A 26,807-nucleotide genomic window follows, 5' to 3' on the forward strand; every position below is an offset into this window, starting at 1 on the left:
ATGAGTGTTTAATGAGAGAAAATAATTAACGTGCCGAGCGTTTTGTTAATTGAATACACGGCTGCTGCCTTTTTAATCTGGCCCCTCTCAGCGAATTTTATTTGCAATGCTTCAGCAAACTCGCAATTTGATTTAAAATGACTCTGTCTTCTACTTCTCCGAACTTTTTCGTCCTCTTAATGGACTGCAGCGAGCAAGAAAGAGACTGTGGAGCAAATTAAATTTATTACACTCCTACAAAATGAAAAAGAAATTGGAATAAAAGTTGCGATATCACACAAGAAATAAATTGCGCCCTTTCTAACTCCAGCTTGTAAAATCTTCCCCCATATATGCACATTCAGCTATATAATACAAGTTTTATTTTCCTTGGGCGGGGCGAGGCGAGTTTGAAGATCAGAGTGCACTGGGGGCTGCCAGTCTGTCTTAACGAAGCCACTTAAAATGATTACTGGTAACGAAATTTGCCGGAGTGACGCTGATACAGAGAGACTCGCTCGTCGATTCGAATCACGGCGGACCCGGGCGCATATTGTTTAACGTGTGGATCGTAATATCGGGAGGATTAAGGCGAGAGGGGGATTGCACGCACACAGCACGACCAGAGACGAGGAGAGAGAGGCCAGTAATTAAGGCCGCCGCGCAATCCGCCCGCCGGTCTCGCGAACGAGAGAGAGAGAGAGAGAGAGAGAGAGAGAGAGAGAGAGAGAGAGAGAGAGAGAGAGAGAGAGAGAGAGAGAGAGAGAGAGAGAGAGAGAGAGAGAGAGAGAGAGAGAGAGAGAGCAAAGATAAACACGCGCCGCGCAGCGGCGGCTGCATCGGGGGGATAGTGGTTTAATAAAGAAAGGGGGATTATTCAATGTAGCGAAATGAACACACAACTCATTTATATGTAGAGAGAGGCTTTGATGGACTGAGTGAAGTGCACTTTTATTATATTCGGCCAGTCGGTTCTAATCATTGGCGAAAGCAAAGAGACAATTTTTAATTAACATCAAGGGGACTCAAGGCAGACTTTTTTAATTGTGAATAGGAGTGCTAGAGTGTTTAGCAGGTGAAATTTAATCTGAATTCTGTTCATTTGGGTGAATTTGATGTCCTCTAGTGAAATGGAATATAATATGCACAGAAAGCTTCTATCCTATCTAAAAGCTGAGATTAATTTTGAACGTGGGATTTGCGTCTCCCTCCAGTGGTCTAATTCGTAATTGGTTTCACATTTTCATTCCTGTCCGCACGATATTTGAGCCAGATCGTCCCTATTCGAATTTTGTACTCTTCACGACCAGATGAATTCTACATATTGAAAAGAATCGAATACGGGAGCTCATCCGCTTACATGAAGATTCCCAATCTGCGAAACTCCAAAAGGTTCACGTTTCTACAGATTAGCTTGCATTGAAAAAACACTGCGCAGGCAACGAAACTCCAAGCCCTAATGCAAGTCATTCGTTAGAGAACCCAATTTCATTTCCTTTCTGCCAACGTCTTAACGAAATTCTCGCTGGTGAAACGTCAATGTGCAACTCGTCAGCTTTTTCTCTGCCAAAGGACACGCGGAGCGCAGAAAGAGAGTCATAAATTTCTACTTTCAATATGTGTGCGCGCGCGTGTAGGATGTTTTCTTCTCGCGCACCAAAGTTTTAGATTACAAATAGCTTGCTGCTGGGGTGGGCGGACAAGGGTGGATAGGGGCTGAGCCGGCAAACGAACTGCTGTGTTAACCCCATCACAGCAACAAACTTGGGTCGGCAGTCCTGTGTGCGCCTCGTGCCGTTCATTTCCTTCGCAACTTCTAATCCTTTTAATACCGACCGCTGTCTGAATAACGCCACCTTTTATTAGCAATATACTACTCGGTCGGAAACACAAAGCATTCCATTACGATTGCACGGATTGTAAATAATTAGCTGTTGGAATTTGAAAAAAAAAGCTCAATTAGTAGACGTGCATATTTTTCTTCGCTGCTCGTAGTACAGAGGAATCCGAAGGAGGAAGTTGCTGAAATAAATTAATTTGTAGCAATAACTCAGCTGGTGGCACGCGTAGAGAGAAAGCCGCTTCTTCTTTTCGCTCGTTTGGCTTACTTCTTCTTTCTGCGCGCCGCTGTAATTGATGTGGGGAGCCTGCTGCCAGGGCTTACGCGGCGCACGGGCTAGTAATTGTTCTGCTAAGACGCTCTGTGGTTTGAGCCTAAAAAGCGGGCAGGAGGCCGCCGCCGACGCAACGCATCCCCCGATGTTATCTCGCTCCCTCGAACATTACGGCGTATTTCTTCATATAAAGCCGAAGCAGGACACAGAAGACCCCAGGTGCTCAGGGAGGCGGAGAGGCTGCTGCAAATTTTATAGGCAAACTTCTATTAACAACAACATAATATCTCACCGACGAGAGAGAAAGATGCAGATTCGCAGGCGAGAGCGTCGTAAAAAAGATACGGGTTTCAAGAGGGGGCTTTCCGCGTGAGCGTGTAAATAATTATTGCCGCTGGAACATCAGCAGGCGTTTTGTGCACGGTTTAAAAGGAGTTGTAGCCGTCCAATAAATTTAAGGATTGCTTTATGGGCTCGTTCTAAATTTATTTTCCGCTACTTCAGCGCGAGCCGCTGCGTGCAAACCAACCCGTAATTTGCTTTCAAGATTTACTCAAGGCACAGGCTCTTCTCCCAAGAACACACAATAATTAAAATATCTAATTTTCTAATTTGGGAAAGGATCTAAAATATAGTTTTCACCTTGAAAATTTGTCAATGTGTTCCTGAATATCTCCATCCTCAAATTTTCTGCCTTAGCAGGGCGCGTTCAGACGTATTTGTAATTGATCGGCGCTCAAAAATCTGGCAGGCTTATTTGAGCACGCCTCCGCACTGTCGGTTCTCGGCGAAAAGTTTACCAAACTCGGCGGAGAGAGACTCGTGTTTGGAGCTTGAACGGAAATGAGCATTCTACGAGCTGCTAACAAAACGCCCTGCTCCTTGGCAAACACGCATTTTCTCGACGGGCGCATTGTTGGGCCTCGGGAGCTTGCCGGCGACGCAGTTATTAAATTTTAAAGCGAAATTCGCGAGTGAGCAGCTGAGCCAATATTGAAAGTAAACAGCGGGGATAATCCCGGCGGGCGAAAATCAGTGGAGATGAATTTCGCCTCCACTCGGCGATTCGCCGCGGGAGCCAAGATGACAGGGAAAAATGTCGGGCCAGAGAAATTTGCCTCTCCGTCGGGGTGTTTTTGTCAGTGTGCGATTGCAATCCGGCCCCTTATCGCGTAGGCCACCTGCTGGACTCGGCGGGATTACTGCGCTGCTGTTGGGTTGTAATATCAACGACAGCTATAGCACGCACGAGACACATGCCATCATCGGCCGCGCGCGCTCACTCTCATCTTTCCAGCGACAGCGCAGCAGTCCTCCAAGGACAAAACGAGAAATATCTCGAGCCATAGTCGAGTGGCCCGGAGAGTCGAGCCGGTGTATTGCGTCCCTCATCCATTTGGCAGCGAGAGCAAATATTTCGCTGGCTGAGCGGGCTTTAATTTTATTAAGCAACCACTTGTGTGTATTGTCGTGTCGAACCGAGCAAGCAAGCGAGAGTTCATTCACAAGGAAAATTTGAAGCATCCTCATGTAATACCTCTTACATGCGGATGGATTTCTCTCTGGAAGGCAACCTTATTGCACCGCTCCTCTCAGCCGTGTGCGCCTTTATCTCGCTTGGGCCCAGTTTCCATGACGACCAACATCTTCGGCGCGCTGTCCTTGTGTGCCAGCTCGTTTGTCAATAACGCGCGCGCGGCCCTCTCGTCTATTATATGTCATATTTCAATAAACCGACCCCAAATCACTGCTTGCTTCCCTCTTGCCGTCCGTCCGTCGGTCCGTCCACCCCCGCTCGCCCGTCTTTCCTTTCGTCTAATTGGCCACTTTTGTTGCAGGTTGTGCTTTTGTCAAGTTCGGCTCACACCAGGAAGCGCAAGCAGCTATCACAAACCTGCACGGTAGTCAAACTATGCCGGTAAGTACGATGCTAATACTTTCTTATATGGTAAAATGAAGCATGCAACTTTCAATGCCTGTTTACAAGGCCAAACCGAAACTGGACTTTTTTCGCCTGTCTTAATCTCCCGGCCTAACTGGGCGAGTTGGTGCAAAAATGAATTATTAAATTAGCACGGGTTCCATTCCTGACGCAACATCTTGCACCCCAATCAGCTCCACCAATTAGTGCAGATTTCGAGCAAATCACGCTGGCAAACCTCTTCTAATGCGTATTTACATATTAATATTCCAGCCCGCTCTCTCTTTCTCCTTTCGTGCCGAGCCGGGCTTGTAGTTTGTATATTAAAACTTTTAATATAGCAATCTGTTGAAAAGAAAACTTTTCTCTCAACAGCACCTTCCTCTCCTCTTATATATTACTCATCTCTGCTCAACGCGGGAGAAGTGTAATTTCATTTTTTAACTCGCGAAATTTCTCTCATATATTTCATCGGCGAGCTGCTCCGTCGCTAATTAAAGGCAGAAAAAGTAATAAGAAATCCACTTCTAAATTAAACTTTCAAACTGGAGAGAACATCTTTGTGTAACGCCCTGCCAGCGTAATATAAAGTTATAATGTTCAGGCCTGAGCTCGTAAAGATGGTCACACCTGGAAAAAGGAAGAAAAAGCGGCCGGCGTCTTAACTTCTGCCGTCGCCACGCCGCTTTATTTTCGAGTGAAAGCACAAATTTTATGTCGCACGCGGTGGCGGCGAGCGGCCATTTTTATCTCGACCAGAATTCGGCTGCAATAAAAGAACGGGAGAGAAAGAGAAAGCAAGTCGGTAAATACGGAGCCGAGGAAAGGAGCTCCAGATGGAGCAGCTTACTCTTTGTTTTTATATGGCTCAGACTGCTGCTGCAGTTTTTATGGCCCACCCGCAATATGGGGCTCGGCGAGAAGCACGAAATTATCGCCAGACGCTCTAAAGTCGATCAGTTGGTGTGCGTATTATATGTTTGGACACATTTTCACTTCCAAAGAGCAGTCAATATAAAAAATCTTTTTCAACGTGTCAATTCAATTTTCCGCAGTTAGCACAATTTTTTACCCTCAGTGGTTAGAGTGGATTAACCAATTTTATTTTGCAAAGAAAGCCTGTCCTTAGGCCCTCCCTCTCAGTGCCAGCCTCCAATAGATTCGGAGGGTGGCCAGATTTAATATGTTTTCCTTTTTCCCCGCGACGGGACGAGCATCTGCGATTGCGAATCCCCCTTAGGAGGCCGCCGTCCGCTTTGAGCCAGAGATGAATTCGGCAAGTCAAACAACTTTTATGATAATCAAAAGAGTCGCGAAGCCTCATCTTGGCGCCGCCGAAAGGCAACTGCGTGCTGATATCATAAAAGAAGCGCCGGTCCGGCCGTAATAACAACTTTGGTCGTAATTGAATATCTGATGTGGTTTCTGATGCGCGCGGTCAATAGATCAAAGGAGCCCAGTCGGAGCAAAGTTGCGACCGCAATGCGAAAGCCCTTCTCTCCTTCTCTGACGTGCGTTCTCTCCACCGCGTAATTTCACAATAATGACAATACAAAGTTGGTTGCTGGCGAAACTTGTTAGCATAAGGAGTCATGTTTCTTTTGGGAGCAATTACTCCGTTCTTAACCTCCACTCGCACTCGCTCCCCAAGTCACAAAGCGTGCTCCACGCAGACGCCTTTTAGCGCCCCTTTAATGTCGCGGCTGAGCATTCTTCTTCCCTCCTTCTTAAGTGCCGCTCGTCATCGTCGCCACGCCCTCGCACATGTGCAATTAATTTGCACACCACCGTGAATTTCATTCAAATTGAATTAATGGAGTCACACAAATTCATTGCCATTAAACTTTCCGCCGTAAAAATAATCTCAATTGTGCTAAGCGCACCATTGTTTTTCGTGGCTTGAAAGTCAACAAAATTAAAAGTTCCAACAACAATTTGGCAAATAAGATCCAGATTTTGTAGTGTTAGCCGGTTGAGCACTTACATAATTACTGAGCAATGCTTAATAATTCTTGCTTAAAGTCAATACAATAAAGATTGTAGCAAATACATTGAAAAAAATGGCAAACAGAAACTGCCATGTACTTTAAAAATGGTAATCTATCACCGCACTGAGCCACATTTTTTATAGTAAAACTATCTGATATTTTTTTTTAATTTAAGCAGACGCAATAATCAATCAGCTCTAAAAATCAGGTAGAGAATTGTTTCACAAAGACATCGTAAAACTTGCCAGACAAAACACGTCCGCTGGGGTTTGACCTCATCGTCGGGCGTCTCCCATTCCTTCTTCCACGATCTTTCCACCTGCGGTTTCTTAATCCGTCGGAGAATTGCGCTTCACGCTATATTAACTCGCAAGCAGTCTTGCTGAACGCAAGGCGGAAAAGTTAATATTCAAAAGCAACGCGAGATTGCCCAAAACTAGCTTAAGCAAGTCGGTAAAGATTTCAAGAGCGAGCAGGCAGGCAGCGGAGTTTAACATAATTAAAAACATGTTTATAAATTAAAATACATATGCACGCCAGCAAGCTTCAGCGCGAGACTCAAAGTACAAGGGAGAGAGCGCTGTCGGTGTAAAATGTATAAAAGACGAGAGAGCGAGACTCATCTCGCTCACGGCCTGAATAAATTAAATTGTAATGCCTGCAAAATTAAACCAGCGGCTTGGCTTTAAAAGTTGAGCAGAGTGCAATATTTTTCGGCATAAAATGTTTATCTCATGAGCCAACAATAAGAAAGTCTTCCTCTTCATTTCACAGCCCTATCTGCCGCTCCTCGGCAGTAAATTATTTAACGACAGCCTACTTGAGAGTAATTTTATTTGCGTCGACGGGGGCCGCAATAATTGTAACAAGCGGTGTTGCTCGAGTGGTTTTCAAATAAAACACGGCCGAGTTCCTTGCAGCCCAGCACTAGGGTAACCCGCTGCGACACGTGGTTCTTTATTAAGAAAATTTTATGCCCCGTGAAATATTTTAATTAATGTGAAAGGAGTGGAACTTTTTTCCTCAAACAAGGCCTCTTGTTCTCTCTTCCTTTCTTTCTTGCTGCTTTCCCCGCTGCATTATTAACAGGCGAGGAGGATAAAAATGAAATTCTGTAATAAAATTTAATTTGACAAAAGAGTGACGGGCCGAAGACAAAAATGGCGTCGGTGGCGAAAATTTAATTATGCGCCGCACAGAATCAATTCAAGACACGCCCCTCAACGCGGAAGTGCCTTATTGCGCTTTTCAAAGTTCATATTGAAACCATCGCAAGAAACATCGAATATTTTTTATCGGAAACTTCAAAACTAAACAAGAAAAATAAACAAAAGTCTTGCTCGTAAGTGACAACGTGTGGCATGACAAATTGAACAACCTTTTCCCGCACGACGCGCGAGTCCAACCGGTTGCATAGCTCGTATTGCTGCAGGCTGTGGTGGAGCGGAAAACTCGTTCTTTTAAGGAATTCGTTCTGCCCCTTTCATCCCGAGAGCAATTAGTGGGCTTTCTCATTCAATTTGCCCAACTCGCACGGCCTTAATCTAAGTTTCGAGACTGCTGTTGTTTTAATGGCAGCGCGTCCGTAATGCACGCTAATTATTGAGCGCTTGATTTATCTCTGGCAGGGAGCCTCTTCGAGCCTAGTGGTAAAGTTTGCAGACACAGAGAAAGAACGCCAGTTGAGACGTATGCAGCAAATGGCCGGCAACATGAGTCTCCTCAACCCCTTCGTTTTCAACCAGTTCGGCGCATACGGAGCTTATGCACAGGTAACCCCTGCGTCCGTCACATGATTCGTGCCGCGGGCTCGTTCCTTTGAGCGTTGCCTCAAAATTAATCTTGTTTCAGTGCGACGGTTTGCAGCAGCAGGCAGCCTTGATGGCCGCGGCTACTGCGCAAGGTACCTTCATAAATCCCATGGCGGCGCTCGCATCCCAGATGCCTCACGGCGCTCTCAATGGTATGGCTAACCCTGTCGTGCCTCCTACCTCAGGTACGTTTAGCTTTGATCGCTTGAGCTGTGTCAGTGTGCACTTACGATTAATCAAATATTGCATGACTTAATCTAAAGAGAGTTTTTCTAGTAGAAATAAATTGATAAATTGAATTTTTATCTGCGCATCATGTACATTAGACTTTCCAACTCGTTGAATGCTACTGATTATCCGAGAAACGCCGTTGATGTGTTTTGAATGTTATCTTATAGCCTGGCTTTGCAAATGAAATATATTTGCTTCAGTAATCTCTAACATGAATGTCTTAGCTTTTGCACGTGAATATCGTACTAACTTCAAACGAGATTCAAAGCAAACTTTGTATCCCTCTCTTGCTTGAATGTCATTCGTCTTTCTCTATCTTTCACTCTCCGTAGACCTCTCTTTTGATACATATGTATGTGTTTTTACCTTTAATGCTCAGCTTGTGAGAGTTTTAGCGGTCGATTAAATGAAATCAAGCCGAATTTCATTTGCATCCAGTTAAGCTGTTTATTCACACACCGACTTCTCCTGTTTTTAGCGTGTTCCGTGCGTGATTGGCGTTCTAGACGCGATGATTTTGATAGTGACGAATTAGTGGTGGTTTACATCAAATAGACTCTTTAACGTGTTTAGCTAGTGATCTCTTTGCCTTTTGATCTGAGTTCGCTTTAAAGAGTCTATTTCGAGACGATTAATGTGGTGTTTCTTTCTTTTCTATCCAGGAGCGGGTACAGGCCAGCCTGTGAACGGGGCTATTCCCAGCCTTCCCTCCCCCACCATGCCCAACTTCAATATGGCGGCACAAACCCCTAACGGTCAACCCACCCCAACTGACCCTGGGGTCTATACTAATGGCATGCCACAAACATACCCTGCACGTAAGTATCCACTCAACTCATCGCCATATTATTTATTTTTAATGTCACAGTTTGTTCGTGTGTGTCTCTCTCAATCAAGTGTATATTATATATGAATAGTTTTGCGAGATATTATATACCCACTCGTGTACAATTGATTTAAGTTTCCTCCCTTTGCTACACAAACTGAGCATTATATAAAGTCTCAAACCTGCTCTATCTTTCTCGCTCTTCTCGGACTTCCTATCGTGCTTCTGGGTGTTGTAATCTTTGAGTCAGTGTCCGCCCAACGTCTGTCAGTGTGCTCATTTCCATTTCTATGCTCTGGAACTTAAGTTAACACCGAGTTCAAGTGTGTGCGATGCGTTTTCAAAGGCGCAGCAAGGTGGATGACATCTCCTTTCTTCGTCTTTTAGATGGAAAACAGACTAGCATAAATAATCAGTGTTCGCCACTAATCGATATTAAATATTTTAGAAAGATAATGTTGACTGGGTAAACTGTATTTATGAATGTACACTTTGTTCTATGTGTAGATGGCCTTCACCTGTCCATTTCAGCCCAAGGTATGCCGAATGGAGAGGCGGCTCTGCAACATGCAGCCTACCCTGGAATGCAGCCGTACCCCGGAGTCGGTATGTCTGAGCGCACGCGAACGCGCGCCGTTCCTTTCTCTTTAATTATTCTCGTTGCGACAACCACACTGTTCATATAAGCATTTTGTTTCTGACTTGAGACACAGTGTATTTTCAGTCATTCGTTCATACCTGGCTATCAATGTGTGTGTGTTATTATTTTTCTCGTCAAGAGTCAATAGTTTTCGCCCTTTTTATTTAATTCTCAAAGAGTTCATTATTTGTTGTGGTGAATGCATAGCCAATGGTCGAGAAAATCCAAATCCGCTTATTTGAATCTTTAAACTTCAAATTAGCTGATTTACTAAACATGTAAAGCCCTCTTTGGTGGTCTTGTGAAAGGCGTAAGTACTGTTAGTTTGCTTGCCCGACGTATATTCCTTTTTTTTGTGTGTGTATATATATATATACACTTTGTGTGTTTGTGTTTCGCTCTAATTGTGCTACTTTTTATGCCGTGTGTTTGTTTTCGTTCTCCGTAGCTTTTCCGTGTGCCTCTTTTTTCGTATCGACGAATCTCTTCACACGTCAGAACTCTAGCGACTTCATCTCCTGTAGTCCTTTTTTCCAAACACTGTTTACTCTTTTTCTCTCCTTCTCAATCGACTCTCACTCTTGTCAGATGAATGTTGTATACTAAAATACTATACTAACTCTGTGGTGTCCTGCGACTCAGATCCAATCAGTGCTTCTGTCAGTGTTTCAATTTCCAAACAGTCCGTCATTTTGCAATCGAATCCAAACAAAACCACTTCTCTCTAAGTAGTTTGAATTTTAACTAAAATAAGTGATCGTCTCATTAGTGCAAAAGATTTGTATTTCTGGAAGAAAAAAGAGTCAAAACTAGAAACTAAAAGTGTAATATGTGTGTTATAAAAATATCTTGTCGGCAGCTTATCCCGCAGTATACGGCCAGTTCACGCAAGCTATTGCCCAACCCATAACGGCAGTTCCCCCTACTCAGAGGGAAGGTAAGGATGCCACGCATAATTAGAGATTAAACAAACTCTCACGAATATCATCATCCACATAATAAGAAAGCCCCTTATTAATATGTGTTGACGCAAACACTTGAGTAGTGTGCGAGAAACCAAAATCGAGATCAAACAGTCCAACTTGAGCCGCAAACCCAGTGTATCTCGTTCTCTAGATAATTATAGATAGGCCAATGAAATAGTTCCCACGATCATATCTCATATATATGATTATTTTGCATATTTACATTTGCATCTCTTACATTTTTCTATGTGGTAAATGTCTTTTTGTTTGGTTCTTCTATAATATTTTACATACATATTCTTTATAAGAGTCAGTATTTTTTATGTGCCTTGATGTGCGATGGATGTGTATTTTTATCTCTGAATATTTTACGTTTTTCATTTCCGTTACCGACTGCTAGGGAAAAGCAACTTTTGCTCCAATTATTTGCCATCTCTCAATGTCTCTGCACATTTTGCTGCGTATTTTATGATGTTTGCTACTCACTCTCGATTCCAAATTAATTAAAACGTTGCCATATCAAATGAACCCTTTTGTAGCATCGCCCCAAGGACTTACTGGTTAAAATCATAGATTTTCACTCAAACTATCTGGCTTCCCCAACCTACCCTCGCAGATCCAAAATCAAATCCATCAGAGGAACGCATTCAATTTAATATTATATGACAATAGCCTCCCGATGGTCGTAACAAATTAAAACGTGGGCCAGATGATGTAAATCGAGTTCCCTCTGCAAGACCCTCCGCCTGCCCTTGCGCGTGTTAATAACCTCGTTCTATTTGATCCAGGGTGTTCGATCTCGGGACCAGAGGGGTGCAATCTCTTTATCTACCACTTACCTCAAGAGTTCGGAGACGCCGAGCTTATGCAAATGTTCCTTCCATTTGGAAACGTCATCAGTTCAAAAGTCTTCATCGACCGGGCAACGAACCAGAGCAAATGCTTCGGTGGGTTCATTTGCCATTTACCGCTCTGGAATTGAATCTCTAATGGAATCGCTTCTGCAGGTTTTGTGAGCTTTGACAACCCTGCAAGCGCCCAGGCAGCCATCCAGGCTATGAATGGCTTCCAGATCGGCATGAAGAGACTCAAAGTGCAGCTCAAGAGGCCCAAGGACGCCAACCGTCCTTACTAACCTCACTTTCAACCTAGGGACCGATCACATTGTGTGAATGGTGAGACTAAGCATATTTTCAAAATTCCCTGCCCGCTCGTTTTGCTGAGTCAGAAGGTACCTGTTGATAGTGGAAAAATTGAGCGGCGCGCGTGGCACTCGGCCAAAACGCGCGCGCGACGAGCCAATTAAACATTTGCCGAGCTGTGGCTGTTGCTTTTTAAAATGTGCCAGCCGTGCTCACGCTCACAGCAACAGGTTTTGGAGCTCCACTGGTCGTTCCAAAACCTGTTGCAGGCGTGTACTGGCGTGACGCACGCAACCGCTTTCCTTTTTAGGGAGTTTAACGTTCTCGTAAATGCGTCAGACAAAAAAAAATGTTGCTTATTGGGGGTACCGTTTTTAGAATATCTGCAGAGAAAATATTTATTTCCAATGAATAAATGGCTATTTCTTTCAATTTTGTGTGTCTTGACCATGGAGGAAAGGAAAAGGAAACTCGCTGATGGAGACTAAAGAGCCCTAGTGGGTCCAGATCATACAAAATACACCATACCGCGCATGTAAATTTGAAATCGCGTACGCCTTGAATATAGAGGGGAAACTGTGCCGCGTAACAGTCATGCAGTTAAAGTGGCATACGCCTCAATAGTTTTTGACAAAACACAGGTGCACGCAATCTGGCTTTAGACAAATTTATATCCATGCTATTAAATGTTAATTTTAGTTCAAATGAATAAAAAATATTCTACCTTTGCTAAAGCCAGAAGAGTAGTAAACGCCACTTTAGATGCACGAATTAAACAATTGACTCTGATCCCTTGTGAAATCGTCGCTCTCGTTGTCAGCCCTAACCCCCAGTTTTGATTTGCAGGTGTGCCATGCAAGATTTACTGAAACTGCTTCTCCTTCTGCTATCACCACTCCGGTGAAACACACACACAAAACGTATTCCGACTGCTGCTTCAGAAAATTTGGAAGTCGCCGGAAGTTTACGTCTATGTTTCAACACCACGTTGAATTTGTGGCGTAACTCGCGCACGCGACGATTGAATATTGTATATTGCCGTTGATGAACGACCGAGCAAACGTCGCTCGCAAAGACAATACGATGAATCAGCAACACTTTTGTACAGCTTGCCAAAGAGTTTTAGTAAGACGGACTGGTACTTCTCGCTGCTGTTTGATGAAAAAATCGGTCGCTCGACGCCGCCGACGCAAAGGAAGATGACGAAGGAAAGAATCTGTTCGCGAACGGACGTTCAGTGTCGAGCAGAATCGAATTTAATCTCCGCGAGTGAAGCGAGAACTAGAAAGGCTTGCAGTCTCAGACGACCCACTATTATTCCATGAACAGTCACGGATGAGATCTATAAGCATAATGATATATTATTACGAGCATAATTGATGAGAAGAAACATAGTCATTCTAGTTCTTTAGCGAGAGAAGCGATTATGAAAATACACACACACACACACACACATGATTATTACCCTTAGGTAATACTACTAGTAGCAAGTAGGTAAGAACATGATGATTACAAAATGAAGAAGATGATAAAATATTATTCTTAATTAATATTAATGATGATTAAACGACAAGGTTAAAGAGAAACCAACGCCCAGCCCCAAATTTCCTGCCCTGTAATTGTAAAAAGTCACACTCCGATCAGCATCTTGCTCTTTTACTCTTTCTCTGTCTCACGAACAAACAAACACACACACACAATCTACGGTTATGATTATTATTATTATGCATAATGATGATAATATTTATACATAAAATACTGATAATTAATTAAAACGCTGACGATATGTAACTTAACTTACTAATGAGAGCGAAAACGATCATTGGTATAGAGCATACACACGTAATACACACACTCACACATTATGAAACACACAAACACACTTCTATTACTACCCCTAATTAATTATCGCGCATATAAATTGAGAAAAGTTAATTAAAACACACATGCCACATACAAACACATACACAAGAGACCGAAGCTTCTTCTTGGACAGGATGAGCGATTTATTATTTCCGAAATGTAAACATCTGACACTTTTGTTGCTTAAGCTGTGATAATTGCGCGCATTTTAAGTGTTGCCATAATATTGCTGTTTTACCCTGAGTTATTTACCCGAAAATCCCGTCGATAGCTAAAGTAGTGATTCGTTAAGTTAACTTATTTTTAGCTACATACACTACACGCGAACCTAGTGAGTTGTGACGCGGAGACGATCTTTGTAGTCGGTGTTTTTGATTTCTCGACTGCCAATCGATTGATTGTTTGCTGCACGCGATGCGGGGCAGTCCCAATGGGAACATTTGCCCCCAGTGCAAAAAAGCTCTGCTCTGATAATTCAGCAAAAGCGACGGATTGTGTAGGGCACGCGTGCTTTGTTGCTTCTCTTAGCAGGATGATATTGTTAATGCAAACGACTAATTTGCTATTGATTGATTATGTCTCAGTAAGTAATTATACTTAATTAATTAAGGACGTTGAAAAACGTTGACAGGGAGCAGCCCGTGTGTAAAGCAAGTGTGCATTTTTAATTCTAGGTTCTTCCGTTGGTCGAATGTACAACGCGCGTCTAGTTTTTTCATTCCAGAAAACATAGATCACATTAAGAATACGGAGTGTATAGAACTGCTGATTTGACTTATCTATACAGAATATTGTGTATATAACCTAAATCTACTCTCATGGTTGCATAATTAAAAATAATTAGCCACTCATCTTGATTAATAGCCTTACAAGGTTTGCAAACGCGAAGCTATCAGTTATTACGTGCGCATCAGTTGACAGAAAATATCACAAGGTACAAAAGCAAAACATTAAATGCGAGAGAGTTTTGGTGGTATATTTTTATTAAAAATTACCGCAGCAGGGCTATAAACACGCATACCTACATTTAAACACACTCACATACACCCTTTACAAGCGATTCTTACGAGAGCGAACATTTCTTAATTTGTGATCTCGCTATTAAATTCTAGTCAAAATCCAACAGTCTATCAATTTCAAAATGCAGACAGAATCAAAAAGCCCGGTCAGATTAGAGAAAACGTTGTTGAAACTGCTGGCAGAAACATTTCGGTGTTGTGTGGAATATGAATTCGCATTAGTCGCGTATGATTTCGAGTTGTGACTTCGGTTAGCCGTTTTTAAAAAACAGAAAAGAAGGCGTTTGACAACCACGTATGTGAGATATCAGTTTGCTACTTGAAGAGACGGGATATCTTTTAGTCGTAAAACAAAGTGTAAGGACTTTTGAGAGCGAACTGTTTCTAAAGATAATTAAAGAGTCAACTTTTAAAAAGCGATAGCGTTATAGAACGAACAGGTAGACTCAGAGTAGAGAGGAGCTGAGTTTCTTTCGAGTGTCCGCGCGCGTAATTTCATTTCTCAGCAAAGAGCTTTTTTCATTTTTCATAATATTTTCAATGCATTATTGTTGGCTAGAATGTCACAGCATAGACTTACGGCAAAAATTTCATTGTAATTAATAAGGTCATCAATCTACTTTGATAAAAAAGAAACAAATACAATACAACCACTGTATAAAGCATTTTCAAGCCCCCCGTTTATTAAAAACCAGAACAAAACATTATATTGTAAAAAAAACAGCAATGCAAGTGATCTTGGATACAGGGTATGCTTTTACTTCATAGTTAATGTCTGTGTTTTTCTGTCAACAAAACGAGAGGAGTTCTTAAAATGCAAATAGCGAATATTTCTGCGTAATTTGATAGGGATAAAAGTGGTAAATTTCTAATGACGACGATGACGAAACATGATGATGGTGAATATGGTAATTTTTGTTAATAAGCGAAGAGAATTTCAATCGATTCAAATGTGCACGAACGGAATATACTCATAGCTCAACTTCTACTGATCATTATATTGGTACACGTTTTTGGAAGCAAATTCACGTAGCGCGCTTGTGTGTGCAGAATCTCTGATATTTCTTTCCACCCCATCCGGCTGAAAAACACTCCTGTCACTTTCATTGCAATGCTATTGCCGCTTCATAAACTTCGCGAGACGATGTAGGGTAGGTGACAACAAACTTTTGTCAAACAGATTTCCTTGAGGAAAATTAAAATGCTCTTGTCAGTTTCATTCGGTACGGAATATAACAATGCGAATGTTGTGCATCTCTCTCAAAACACTACACGACACACTCTGGACACAAAAACGTTTTTAAGAAAGGAACGGATAAAATCAGACAAAATTATTAAGTATGTAAGTAGAAAGACTGACTTTTTTACATACTAAAGTTAAAAAAAAAGAAATTAACGCGAGGTTGATTGATAAGTCACTACTTTTTGCTAACTATCTGTACGACTCGATGTTACCACCGCTGCTGTGCATCAGTTGGCAAACTAGCACACTCACTCAATCTTTAAACCAATCAGTCGCTTTTAGACTCGCGCCAGAAAAATTATTTGATTGCAGAAAATTCGAATCAGTTGTTCAAAAGTGTTGGAAACTAAACAACTTCAATCACTCGGTGTGTCACTGCAAGATTGATTTCAGACAAAGTGATGAGATCAATTCCTTTTGAGAAAGTTAGAATACGCACTCACTGTCCGATTTGATCAAAAACAGCAAAATGCAACCCCTAATCGGCTTGTTTTGTTTCTCGGTCGACATGCCTTGTAAATAGAACGGAAGGATAGCTGTGTAAATACTGCATTGTAATCAACAAAACATCTCAATTCCTACTGCATTTCAACATCTTTTCCTCCACGATCAAAGTTATGGACTTCCACTGGCAAAAATTTGGCTAAAACTTTGATATTGTCGGTTTAAAGTGGCAATCCCTAATTTTCGACCAGGTCCATTACGACACTGGAAGTGTGTGAACAGTGTGAATCATCTCGTTGAAAATGCATTTTTCCTTCAGAAAATAACTTTTTCTGACAAAAGTGATCAAACACATCATATGAATTTCTATTCCACCACGCAGAGCACACAACTGTAAGATGATGAAAAAGGACAGCTTTAATACATGTACGTGTGGTGAACACTTTTTAAATGCAAATTCCTCATTTGATCAACAAGAAGTCTCATTATATAAATGCGATACGAAAACTCGCCTCCTTGATGGTATAAGAATAATTGTTTATCCCATGGTTGTTGTTGTCTTTTCAATGTTCCAAAACACTCACTTTTCAATGTCTCTCGTCAAGGGAGACGCACACAAAAGACAATAATAATGAAAATCCTCTTTCGTTTTTTGATAAATGCGGTAAATGGTGCTGCCGCGAAAATTTTGTGTTCCAAAAGATATTCAATCTTTTGTTTCTCGAGCTCAAAATCCCCTATCGATGGTTATAAAATTGAAACCCCCTGTTAATGTATTGAAGCATTTAAAATGCACCGCGAGTAGAGAAATCTGGATCCACCAAACCACAATTATGCAAAATGCAATCATGGCATAAACGGTTGTTGCACTTGACCGCGACGATGATTTTGTTTCTTTTTGCGTTCTTTCTCTTTGCTTTTCACGATTTAGATGTTTGCAAAGGATGAAACTTCTGTGATTCCAGGTGTAAATTATTATAATACCATCAGACGATGTTTTTATCAGACCAAACCGCATGAAATTCAGTTTTAAAGCGAACGGTATGATTCTTGGGAGACGCGAATGATTATTGATTGAAAAATGTAGGAAAACCTCGTTGTGTTTCTCCGCAGTGAAAATCATATTTAAACACGACGAACCAGAGACATTGATGTGTGTACCAATCATAATCAATATTGTCTATTTTGGCAAAAACCTGTGTAAATACTGTAAGCAAGAAACTAATTAACCGCATGAACCTACCGAATCAACCGGAACTCAATTATAGTAGGCGCGCGAATCTTCTGAACTGTGAGAAATCATTAAACGTGGACACAAGAGAGCCCGATTTAAGAAAATGAATCTTTCTAAATACAGGTAGAGTGCGTTCAAGAAGAACGGCGTCAGTATTTTTGAGAAGATTTCACTCAAATAGTGCCACAATTGAAAAAAGAGACATTATTATATCAACGTGCTGAACTTCACTAAACATGCAGAAACAATTGTGCGCGAGTCGTTTCAACGCAGCAAGCTCAGAATTTTGACTAAAACACACTCACACAAATACACGACGCATCTAGCAGACTTTCGTTTTTGGGTGTATTATTTCTGCTCGTGCGATTTTTATCTCTGTCACACATGCTTGCATAAACACACCGAACAAAGATTTGTTTAAAAAAAATAACACAGAAACCCTCTGACGGCTCAATTGAGAATTTTATCGCAGATTCTGTAATATTCGTATTTTGCCATAAAGCGCGACTAGTCTTTTTTCATTGTATGCAAATCGATCGGATCAAATGAGAAGGAAAGCAGTGTATCCACTCACTCACACACTTCACACGCAGCTGGGGAAATCATCTCTGTTTATTAGCATATCAGAAATCAACATGATGTTGGAGCTTGAACACAAGAACTCTTTTTAATTACACGATAAAATATTGAGGAAAATATTAACGATTAAAATCTACACACTCTATACTAATAACGTTTAAAAGATACAAACATGCAGAACACTCAAAGTATCGTGACTATGAGATATAATTGAATTTCAGTAAAAGAGAGAAAAAGAGAGATGGGTCAATTTTAATATGCCACTATTCTTCTCTTAAGACTACATTACGAGAACGCAAAGTTTCAAACTAGAGTGAATTTTGCCGTTTCCTTTTGTTACGCTCCTATGCATTGGTTATTATTATTATTCTAATTATAATGTAAGTTTATGGCCACATACTTTTCCTGACTCGATTAAGCAAGCGTGAGATAATTAAAATGAAACAAGGAGTACTTAATAAGAAGAATATTTACTATTGTAAGGACGATGTACACACTAGGACTTAAAGGGTTGAGCAAATCTAACTAAAGTTAAATAGCGAGCGACTTGGATTCCTAGTTAAATAATCAGCTCTTCTACTTCTTTCTCTCTCACACAGACTCAAGTTGAAAACGATTACAAGCTGGAAAGGGGTTCGAGTTAACGAGAACGCGCGGCGAAACTTGTTTCATTTTCAGTGAGCTGAAATTGCGATAGCAGCCATTGAAAAAACGCGTTTGACTAGCTTCATTTTTAGTTCACTTTTCACCAGCAGTTAAATATTTTGCATACCGTAATTATTTCACCACGTTCAGTTTTTGATTTTTGCGAAAATGATAGACACGGCAGCAGCCTGTCGCATCTGAAAGCTATTGATAGCTGCGTTATCACGTTGCCCTCTAGACCAAAATACGAAATGAGCAGTGGGAGCAGGGGAAACGGTTTTCACGCGGAATTACATAAGAAATAGTGATAAGCAGCATTTTCTGACAAAGAGTACTTTGTGTAATTTAAAAGCAGAAGTGAAGGGATGACCGCTTTTTGATAGGAAAAAATGCTATACACACGCATTATTGAATGCCGACACAAACACATACATACAAATAAAATCATATTTCATCATCACGAGTAGACAGGAAATGAACTCTTAAAACTCAAAAAATTGAAAATCACACGCGCGGGCAGAATATCATTAAATTTAAAGAAATGCAAGAGAGGATTGGGAATGAAAAAGATGTTATACACTTGAAGAGAGATGCGATTGAAGGAATTTGCGAATCGGGCCAACTTTCAGAATGTATATTGCACGACGCATTCAGTAAATGATAAAAAAAACAAGAAGTAATTTCTATACCTTACGAATACAAATGTGAAAATGGAAAAAAATAAAAGCTAGCAACCGCCCAAATGTACAGTTATATTAATGAAAAAGAAAAAATGATGATATGGTTACAAGAACATTGGTTTTTACTGATAAACAAACACACACACACACGCAACACACACACATACACACACTACTCTATAAATTTCTTTAGAGCTATTGCATTCAAGTATGAGACAATTATGATTATATTACGATTATATAGTTGAACGCGAGGTATTAATTATTATATTATATATTATGCGACGATTTAATAGTACTTATATGACAAGTAACTTATCTGAACCCCAAAGTGCACCGGCTACTTTCAGCAGTGATGCAACCAACGGTTTGATAAGTTTTTATTAAGGATAAAAAGATGAAACAATTTCCCTGTACTTTTTTCCCCGAATTTAAGCGAATGTCTTCATCCCCATTCTTTATAAAATATTTAAATAATGATTAATTTTCTTATATAAGACTTTTTGTCTTTTCTGAGCAGAAAATTATTGATCAGCCAGTGTTCATCGCTTGCCAATGCGGCAAACCAGACAAACGGCAAATGCTTTTGTAACTCGTGCACACACACGCAAACACACGACAAAGCGAGAACACAATTTTGGCATGCCGGTGAACATTTTGTGGCATGTGAGATAAATATTCTGCTTAGAGGAAGAAAGGAAACAAACTTTATAACGGAATCATATAAAATAAAGTTATAAAAATACAAAAAAAGAAACGCCTGAATTTTATTTCTACTCAACACCAGCCACAATCAATCAATTAAGATACTCTGTAGACTTTTTCATGTAAATAAAATCGTAAAAACGTAGAAAAACTCAACAGTTAAAATATAAACTACATCGAGGAAGCTCCATCTAATTAATACCACGTCCCTTCTTTCAAAACTAAAACAAAAAATTTTGAAATTAAGTGAAAAGTAATACAAAAATCTAGAGCTACATTATGTTTTATTTTTTTCAACGGGGTTGAAGTATATCAACTTAGTGGTGGAGGGTAAGCGTAAGAACCCCTAATACTATTAATAATATTAATAATACAGCTAATAATATTAAGCTGGTCAAAGGAAGTTGAGACAAGTCCAACGGTGGGTAATATTTACAATTTTGGTAGTCAGGACCCGAGATTTGGAGTCGATAAATAACACCATGTTTTTTTTAAATTTTTTAATCGGAATTTCTCGAAAACAAAATATAAAATCACTCTGAAATTTTCAGCCTGCTTTTTTGCTGCACTTTCAAGTGGCTCTTGATCCAGTGGCTTGCCCACTAACACTTGGGGGGGGGGGGGGGTGCTATACGGTCTCGTGGGCCGCCGAATATAATTTTTTGATACAACTCTGGCCCTGATTATTTTTCATATTATTCCATATTTCTACAGATGATTCATGTTCAACTAGCTTCAGACACTGGTTCTGGCCCTAATAAACCAGCCCGTTGGCTCGCATTGCTAAGGCACTCTCAGGAGTGTCAAAGCAATGTGAGGTATTTGAGCAGTTTGGAGATCTAATACTGCGGCTACCCAATGTCAGAAATGGCAAAAAAGTGGTTAGTTTAGTGACTCGCATTGCTCAAATTGCTCAACGGGCTGGGAGGCGCACCGGCGCCGACTCGCTACTTGCTGGTTTGCACCTTTCCAGCACGCGTGATTTGGCTTCACGGGACAAATGTCTAGTGTTTCAATGCAGTCCTCGGTGCGGAGGCAAGTGGCCCTTGAGTGGGCTGGGTCCCTGTGCGGCCTGGTGCGCCCATGTTATCCGTTCGCGGTGTTATTGGGACCCGGGTTTCAGCATTCGTGCTAGTGCAGTGCGCGCCCTTCCCGGTCCTCCGGTCCTCGGACAGGGATAAAAAGAGCAAATAAAAAATAAAAAAACTCGATTCGATATTATTTATATCTTAAATTAATAATTATTTCTTATTTGAGCTTTAAGGCTTATTTTTTTCTTTTTATCCCTGTCCGAAGACAGGGAAGGGCGCGCACTGTACTTAGTACAAATGCTGAAACCCGGGTCCCAATAACACTGCGAACAGATAACATGGGCGCACAGGGACCCAGCCCACTGAAGGGCCACTTGCCTCCGCACCGCTGACTTTTTGAAACGCTAGACATTCGTCCCGTGATGCCAATAAATCACGCATGCTGGAAAGGTGCAAACGCAAACCTGCAAGTAGCGAGTCGGCCTAGACCTATGCAGCCGGCAGCCAGGCGGTCACCCAGGCGGTCACCCATCCAGATCCAGCTACTGCGGCTGCAACGTTGCTGCTTAACTTCGGTGATCGAACGAGAACCGGTGTGTCCAACATGCTACACCCTAGACAACTTAGTAAAAGATGTAAGATCAATATCCTCTTGTAGCAGGTATAAGAATAAATTTTGGCAATTAATAATGGAATGAATAGGTAATTAAGTTAATTAGAAGAAACCAATAATCCCAATAATAAACTAAACTCAATACTTGTGCAATGATAAATATTGCTTGGCAACCCCAAACATACAGGCGTGGAACGCGTTCTGCGCCTGCTTGTGTGGATGCATTAAAAATATTGCCGCGAATTAAGAGCGTAAAAAGATAATCTCACAGTATATTATATTTGCATGCTGCTTTAGCGCCATAATTCAAAGATTTACACAGCACTGCCACCGCCCTTGCTTATGACAACCTAATACCAACCAAATTCTAGCAACATATATAAAATTTATCTGAATTAATAAATAATTATAGAGCTTTCCATGGTGTTAATAATAAAATTTATTTTTATTTTAAAACATTATTATCAACTGCATTGATAATTTAAACTAATATAACTTTGAGACCAACTACTCCAATTCGAAGTATTTCTAATGCAGTTGGTAGCTCTGGATGGCTCTGACGGACAACAACGGGTGATTCATCTGCTGCTGAAGAAAGCTGTTGCCGTGATGACCAAGAGCGATTTTCTAGCGTTTTTCGCATTTTAGTGACCCTGCCGCCTACCAGAGTAGACACTAGTGTACCCCTTTCGACCAGAAGTAGAGTACGATGGCCAAAGACTACGACCACTTGTTCAAACTGCTCATCATCGGCGACAGTGGTGGGTTCACGCCTCTATTTACAGCGTTCAACAAGACTCGTTTTGCGGTTGAAATCGACACGCAGCTGTTGCTTTCACAAAAACAACACTTCGCTCGCTATTCTCGATCCCTATTTTTTCTTACAACACCATTTTGAGGCCTTTAAAGTGATCAGATCGGTCGCCTTGTTGCTTCCTATTTTTTGTCTGTCCTAGAGTGACGTCATCCCAGTTAGATAATTCACGACTTCCCATTTAATGAAGTGGTGATAAGCTCACAAGCTTCTATTAACACATTGCTTTGGCTGTACTCCCTTGCTGTGTGCTAATTCAATTAAAAAAATTGGGTCTTCGTGTTGTTGGAGACGCACACATGCCAGCTGCTTTCTTCACAACTCGTGCATCATAAATGAGCTTTCATAATTTAGCATGTTTATATATGGATTGTTGCTCTCGTCCATTCATTCCATAAACAGTTTGTGCAATTTCTAGCAGACCCCGTTTTCTTGCAGGCGTCGGCAAAAGCTCTCTGCTCCTGAGATTCGCAGACAACACCTTCTCTGGGAGCTACATCACCACCATCGGGGTTGACTTCAAGATCCGGACGGTTGAAGTCGATGGGGAGAGGGTCAAGTTGCAAATCTGGGACACAGCTGGGCAGGAGAGATTCAGGACTATCACTTCAACGTAAGAAGCACCAACTACCGAGTTTTTTCTTGCCAACATTTATTTTTGCAATTTGCGCAGATATTACCGGGGCACACATGGGGTGATTGTTGTGTATGACGTTACCAATGGGGAGTCCTTTGCCAATGTCAAAAGGTGGCTCCACGAAATTGAGCAGAACTGCGAGGTAGTCAACAGGATATTAGGTCTGTATTATTTGTTTTTACTGCTAAAATATACATAATTGGTATGAAAAAAGTGTCATTTTTTTGCCATTGCCAATTAATGAATGAAAATTTAACAAAATATTTGCATAATCTACAAAGAATCTTTGAGTAATATAATTTATGGTTCATTATATTTTACATTATTGTTATTATTAAACCATTTTTAAAATCAATAAAGCTAGAAGGTATTTATTACGCGTTTGGCTTATTTTAAAGTTCATGTCACTAAAGTGTAAACGTGGAAAATATTTATGATGCGCTCTCACATATTTAGACTATTTAGATTAAATAATATTTGTAATAGTTCGTTTTTTTACAATATTTTTGTTTTTACTGCAGTTGGAAACAAGAATGACTCCCCTGACAAGAAAGTTGTTTTGACCGAGGACGCGCAGAGATTCGCGGATCAGATGGGCATCCAGCTTTTTGAGACTAGTGCAAAGGACAACATTAATGTTGAAGATGTAAGTAGTTCTCTTTTCCCATTAACTTCGAGCCAAAGAGTTAAAAACGACGAATTCTTTTGACAACGAGGATGAAGCCTGGTTTTAATTATATTGAACAAAAAGTTTAATTTTGTAATCATATCGACATCTAGCCTGAGTTGATATTTTAATCAAAGTTAAATATAATACTACTATATATCAATCCTTGATGAACAGCAACTCTTTTTTCGTATCAGTGGATTTCATTCATGCTTGTATATTTATTTTTGCGCCCATAACACTGAATCGCGTAAAACTATGTAGCCTATCCACCAATGTGGTTTTATTGGGCATTTCTGGAAGGTGAGCTAAAGGTAAACTGATAATTCTCAAAACATTAATGAATATGTGATAACAAATTATGTTGTCATTCACTATCACAAAGGGGGAGTTGTATTATTGTTGTTGGGTAAAGTTCATAAAATAGGGAGGTTTATTTTTTCCAGCATTGAGTGAAGATGCTGGAATCACCGATAGTTGCCCTGTGTTGTCTATTTTGATTTTTAAAGTCCATTCACGAAATCTCAATCTGTTTTCCAGACACAAGAAGTCGCTGCTGTGACACAAAATCAATTATTAATTTAGATATAGAGATAGATAGAATAATTTAAATCACATTTACAATATGAGCAAACAACTTGATGAAATTAATGAGCAGAATTAAAGAAGCAAATTTTTCTTCTCACTACCATCCATTTGCCATAATTATCGGAAATCTTTTATGAGAAAGAGTTCTTTCCCATAATATATAAGATGACATGTCTTATTCATGAGAGCAATCAAATATTCTCTCTACAGTAAAATTAAAAAAACACCAATGCATTGTCAAAGTAAATTTTACAAATTTGAGATGGGCTTGCCTTTCAATTTTGAATGAAGGAATGAAATTATGAAAAGTCACGTTCAAACACATGTATTAAAAATTGTTTGCTTACGTCGCGTACCTAACCAAAGTACCGACTAAATAAGGTGGCTAAAAGCATTATTTAAGTCAACTTAACTCTCTTGAAAGAAAACCAACCAAAATGTTGACACAGTTTGTTTTAATCATCAACTAAAAGCTTTACTTTATGGTAGATAAATCCAATAGCCCAAATGTTCAATTGAAGCTAATATTCCAATTTTATCCATTTGAGATTTTGTGAAATGATTACTAGTTCTAATATAAATGTACTAAAATACCCCAATATCTTTGCACATAATTGGTTACAATGTGGTGGCGTCTATTTCAGATGTTTATGAGCATTACAAGGCAAGTTCTGCACTCAAAGAAGGAGAGGAGGGACCGGCAAAACCAGGGTAACGAGACCTTCAAAATCACCGGAAGTGGCAAGTCGCGAAAAAGCAAGAGCAAGTGCTGTTAGCAGCTTCAGCACCCCTCCAGCGACGCTTACTCTGTTGATCTTGCCAGCGAAGACAGATTTCCCACAAGCACCATTCCCTTCTTTAATTGGTTGTGCCAGTGCAAAATTTCGTCTTTTGTGCCAAATTGGTCATTGTTTCACAAAATTTGTTTCATTTGTATCACACACCCGTATTAATTGTGGAAATCTTCTTTGGATAAAGAACTATTAGTGCTCAAAAGTTGCCAGTTTTGAGATTTTAGTGACTTTTAAATGAGTAGGTCGAAAATATGGGACTATAAATGAATAATGTATAAACGCTGATATTCATTGATTAAACGAGTGCTCTCCCTCGGAAGTTGCGATGCTTGAAAGTGTGGTCGGGTTCCCGTCATGACATCACACCTCGCTCCCGATCTTTTTTTAGCAAAGCAAATGATGTGAGGAGCAAGTCCTGCGTGCGATGAATGTAGAAGTAGCGATCCTCATAATTTGAATGTTGTCTCTTTGTAACGCACAATTCCAACATTTTACTGAGATGCGTATACTGTTTTTCCTAAACTCGCAGGACTTGTTTTAAGGTAATATTGTTACCCGCCTGAAAGGCTGGAGGGATGATATCAGTTATCGTGACCATATTACAGTGAACAGATATCAAGCATTATTGTGAGTTTGTGCAAAGTCAATGTAAATTATAAAGCTTGTATGTTCAAACACCAATGATGAAAATACTAATAACTGAATGCAACTCTCACCATGGCATTATATTCTCACTTTAGCCACGTTGCTAATACGCAAATTATAGTTATATTTATCACCCTTTCTTGAAGCTCTTTTGTGCTTTGCAGAGTTCATTCCTTTCTGACGTATGATTCCCTATTTTGCTATTATCAATATAATTTTCATCAAATTTTTGTTAATGATGTGATCATTTGCTATTTACTATCAAGTTTTCCTTTTGGAAGTCATCAATTTCGCCGTTCACTCTTGAGTATTTTAAAGCAATTTTTAGCAATATATTTTTCTTTGGTCATGCATATATAGTTTCCATTGAGCAACATCTTGTTCAAATGAGCAGCTAAATTTTGACAACCCAGAAAATCCAAGTGAATTAAGTGGGGCCTACTTGTATTTTGGAAAATAATTCAAATTGGATAAATTTGTAATACTTGCGGAAATTTGTAATTGGTGTTGATGATATTTGGAAACTTTGTAGCTAATAAGGCTTGATCAAAATGTGATGATTTTTGTAAATGAAAATTGGGATTTTGTACTATTTGTAGTCACCTGGAAATATTTTCGGCCTTTGTAAAATTTGTCTGCTTGACTTGAAGTGTACGCCACGTGCATTCATTGGATCTTGCAAAGGATGTTGCTGATGATGAGGAAAAATAAAATGCGAAAATTAAACATACTTATTATATTTATACATCTACTCTCAGTAATTACTTGTCATTGTTACGCATCGTTTATTGAAGAGGATCTCTTTGCTTATTTTATCAAGTGCTTTTTAGCTCCTTGACAAGTCATTCTATTATGGTTGCCAGATTTGAGATATGCATCCACAAAGAAAAATGAATAGACTCATACAATAAAGTTAAAAATAAATAAAATGCAGATTCAGGAAAGATCATTTTTACTATGTTAGGAATTATAGTAGTAAACGTTAAACT

The 26,807-nt window shown here is 40.2% G+C and overlaps 2 protein-coding genes across 12 annotated transcripts in view; both read left to right on the plus strand.

The window, feature by feature from the left end:
• The window catches only part of bru3 (bruno 3), a 375,654-nt gene extending 355,573 nt beyond the window's left edge, over positions 1 to 20,081 (plus strand). For 7 of the 11 annotated variants that reach the window (XM_065481270.1, XM_065481275.1, XM_065481277.1 and 4 more), the window contains 9 exons: positions 3,932 to 4,011; positions 7,631 to 7,774; positions 7,854 to 7,998; positions 8,707 to 8,862; positions 9,378 to 9,476; positions 10,370 to 10,447; positions 11,264 to 11,422; positions 11,483 to 11,650; positions 12,464 to 20,081. In XM_065481270.1, coding sequence (XP_065337342.1) covers positions 3,932 to 4,011; positions 7,631 to 7,774; positions 7,854 to 7,998; positions 8,707 to 8,862; positions 9,378 to 9,476; positions 10,370 to 10,447; positions 11,264 to 11,422; positions 11,483 to 11,610 — 989 coding nt within the window. In that variant the 3' untranslated portion in view covers positions 11,611 to 11,650; positions 12,464 to 20,081. The remainder of the gene's footprint in view (positions 1 to 3,931; positions 4,012 to 7,630; positions 7,775 to 7,853; positions 7,999 to 8,706; positions 8,863 to 9,377; positions 9,477 to 10,369; positions 10,448 to 11,263; positions 11,423 to 11,482; positions 11,651 to 12,463) is intronic. The other 4 variants (XM_065481273.1, XM_065481272.1, XM_065481271.1 and 1 more) reach the window with 4 other exon arrangements.
• A 2,141-nt stretch (positions 20,082 to 22,222) lies between these two features.
• Positions 22,223 to 26,548, plus strand: Rab35 (RAS oncogene family member Rab35). The gene is made up of 5 exons (XM_065478878.1): positions 22,223 to 22,434; positions 22,926 to 23,100; positions 23,161 to 23,285; positions 23,646 to 23,770; positions 25,024 to 26,548. Exons 1-5 carry the CDS (start codon positions 22,383 to 22,385, stop codon positions 25,153 to 25,155), a joined length of 609 nt encoding a protein of 202 aa, XP_065334950.1. The 5' UTR covers positions 22,223 to 22,382; the 3' UTR covers positions 25,156 to 26,548.
• Positions 26,549 to 26,807: the final 259 nt, after the last annotated feature.

Source organism: Cloeon dipterum, chromosome 2 (genome assembly GCF_949628265.1).
Source record: "Cloeon dipterum chromosome 2, ieCloDipt1.1, whole genome shotgun sequence".
Taxonomy (NCBI): Eukaryota; Metazoa; Arthropoda; class Insecta; order Ephemeroptera; family Baetidae; genus Cloeon; species Cloeon dipterum.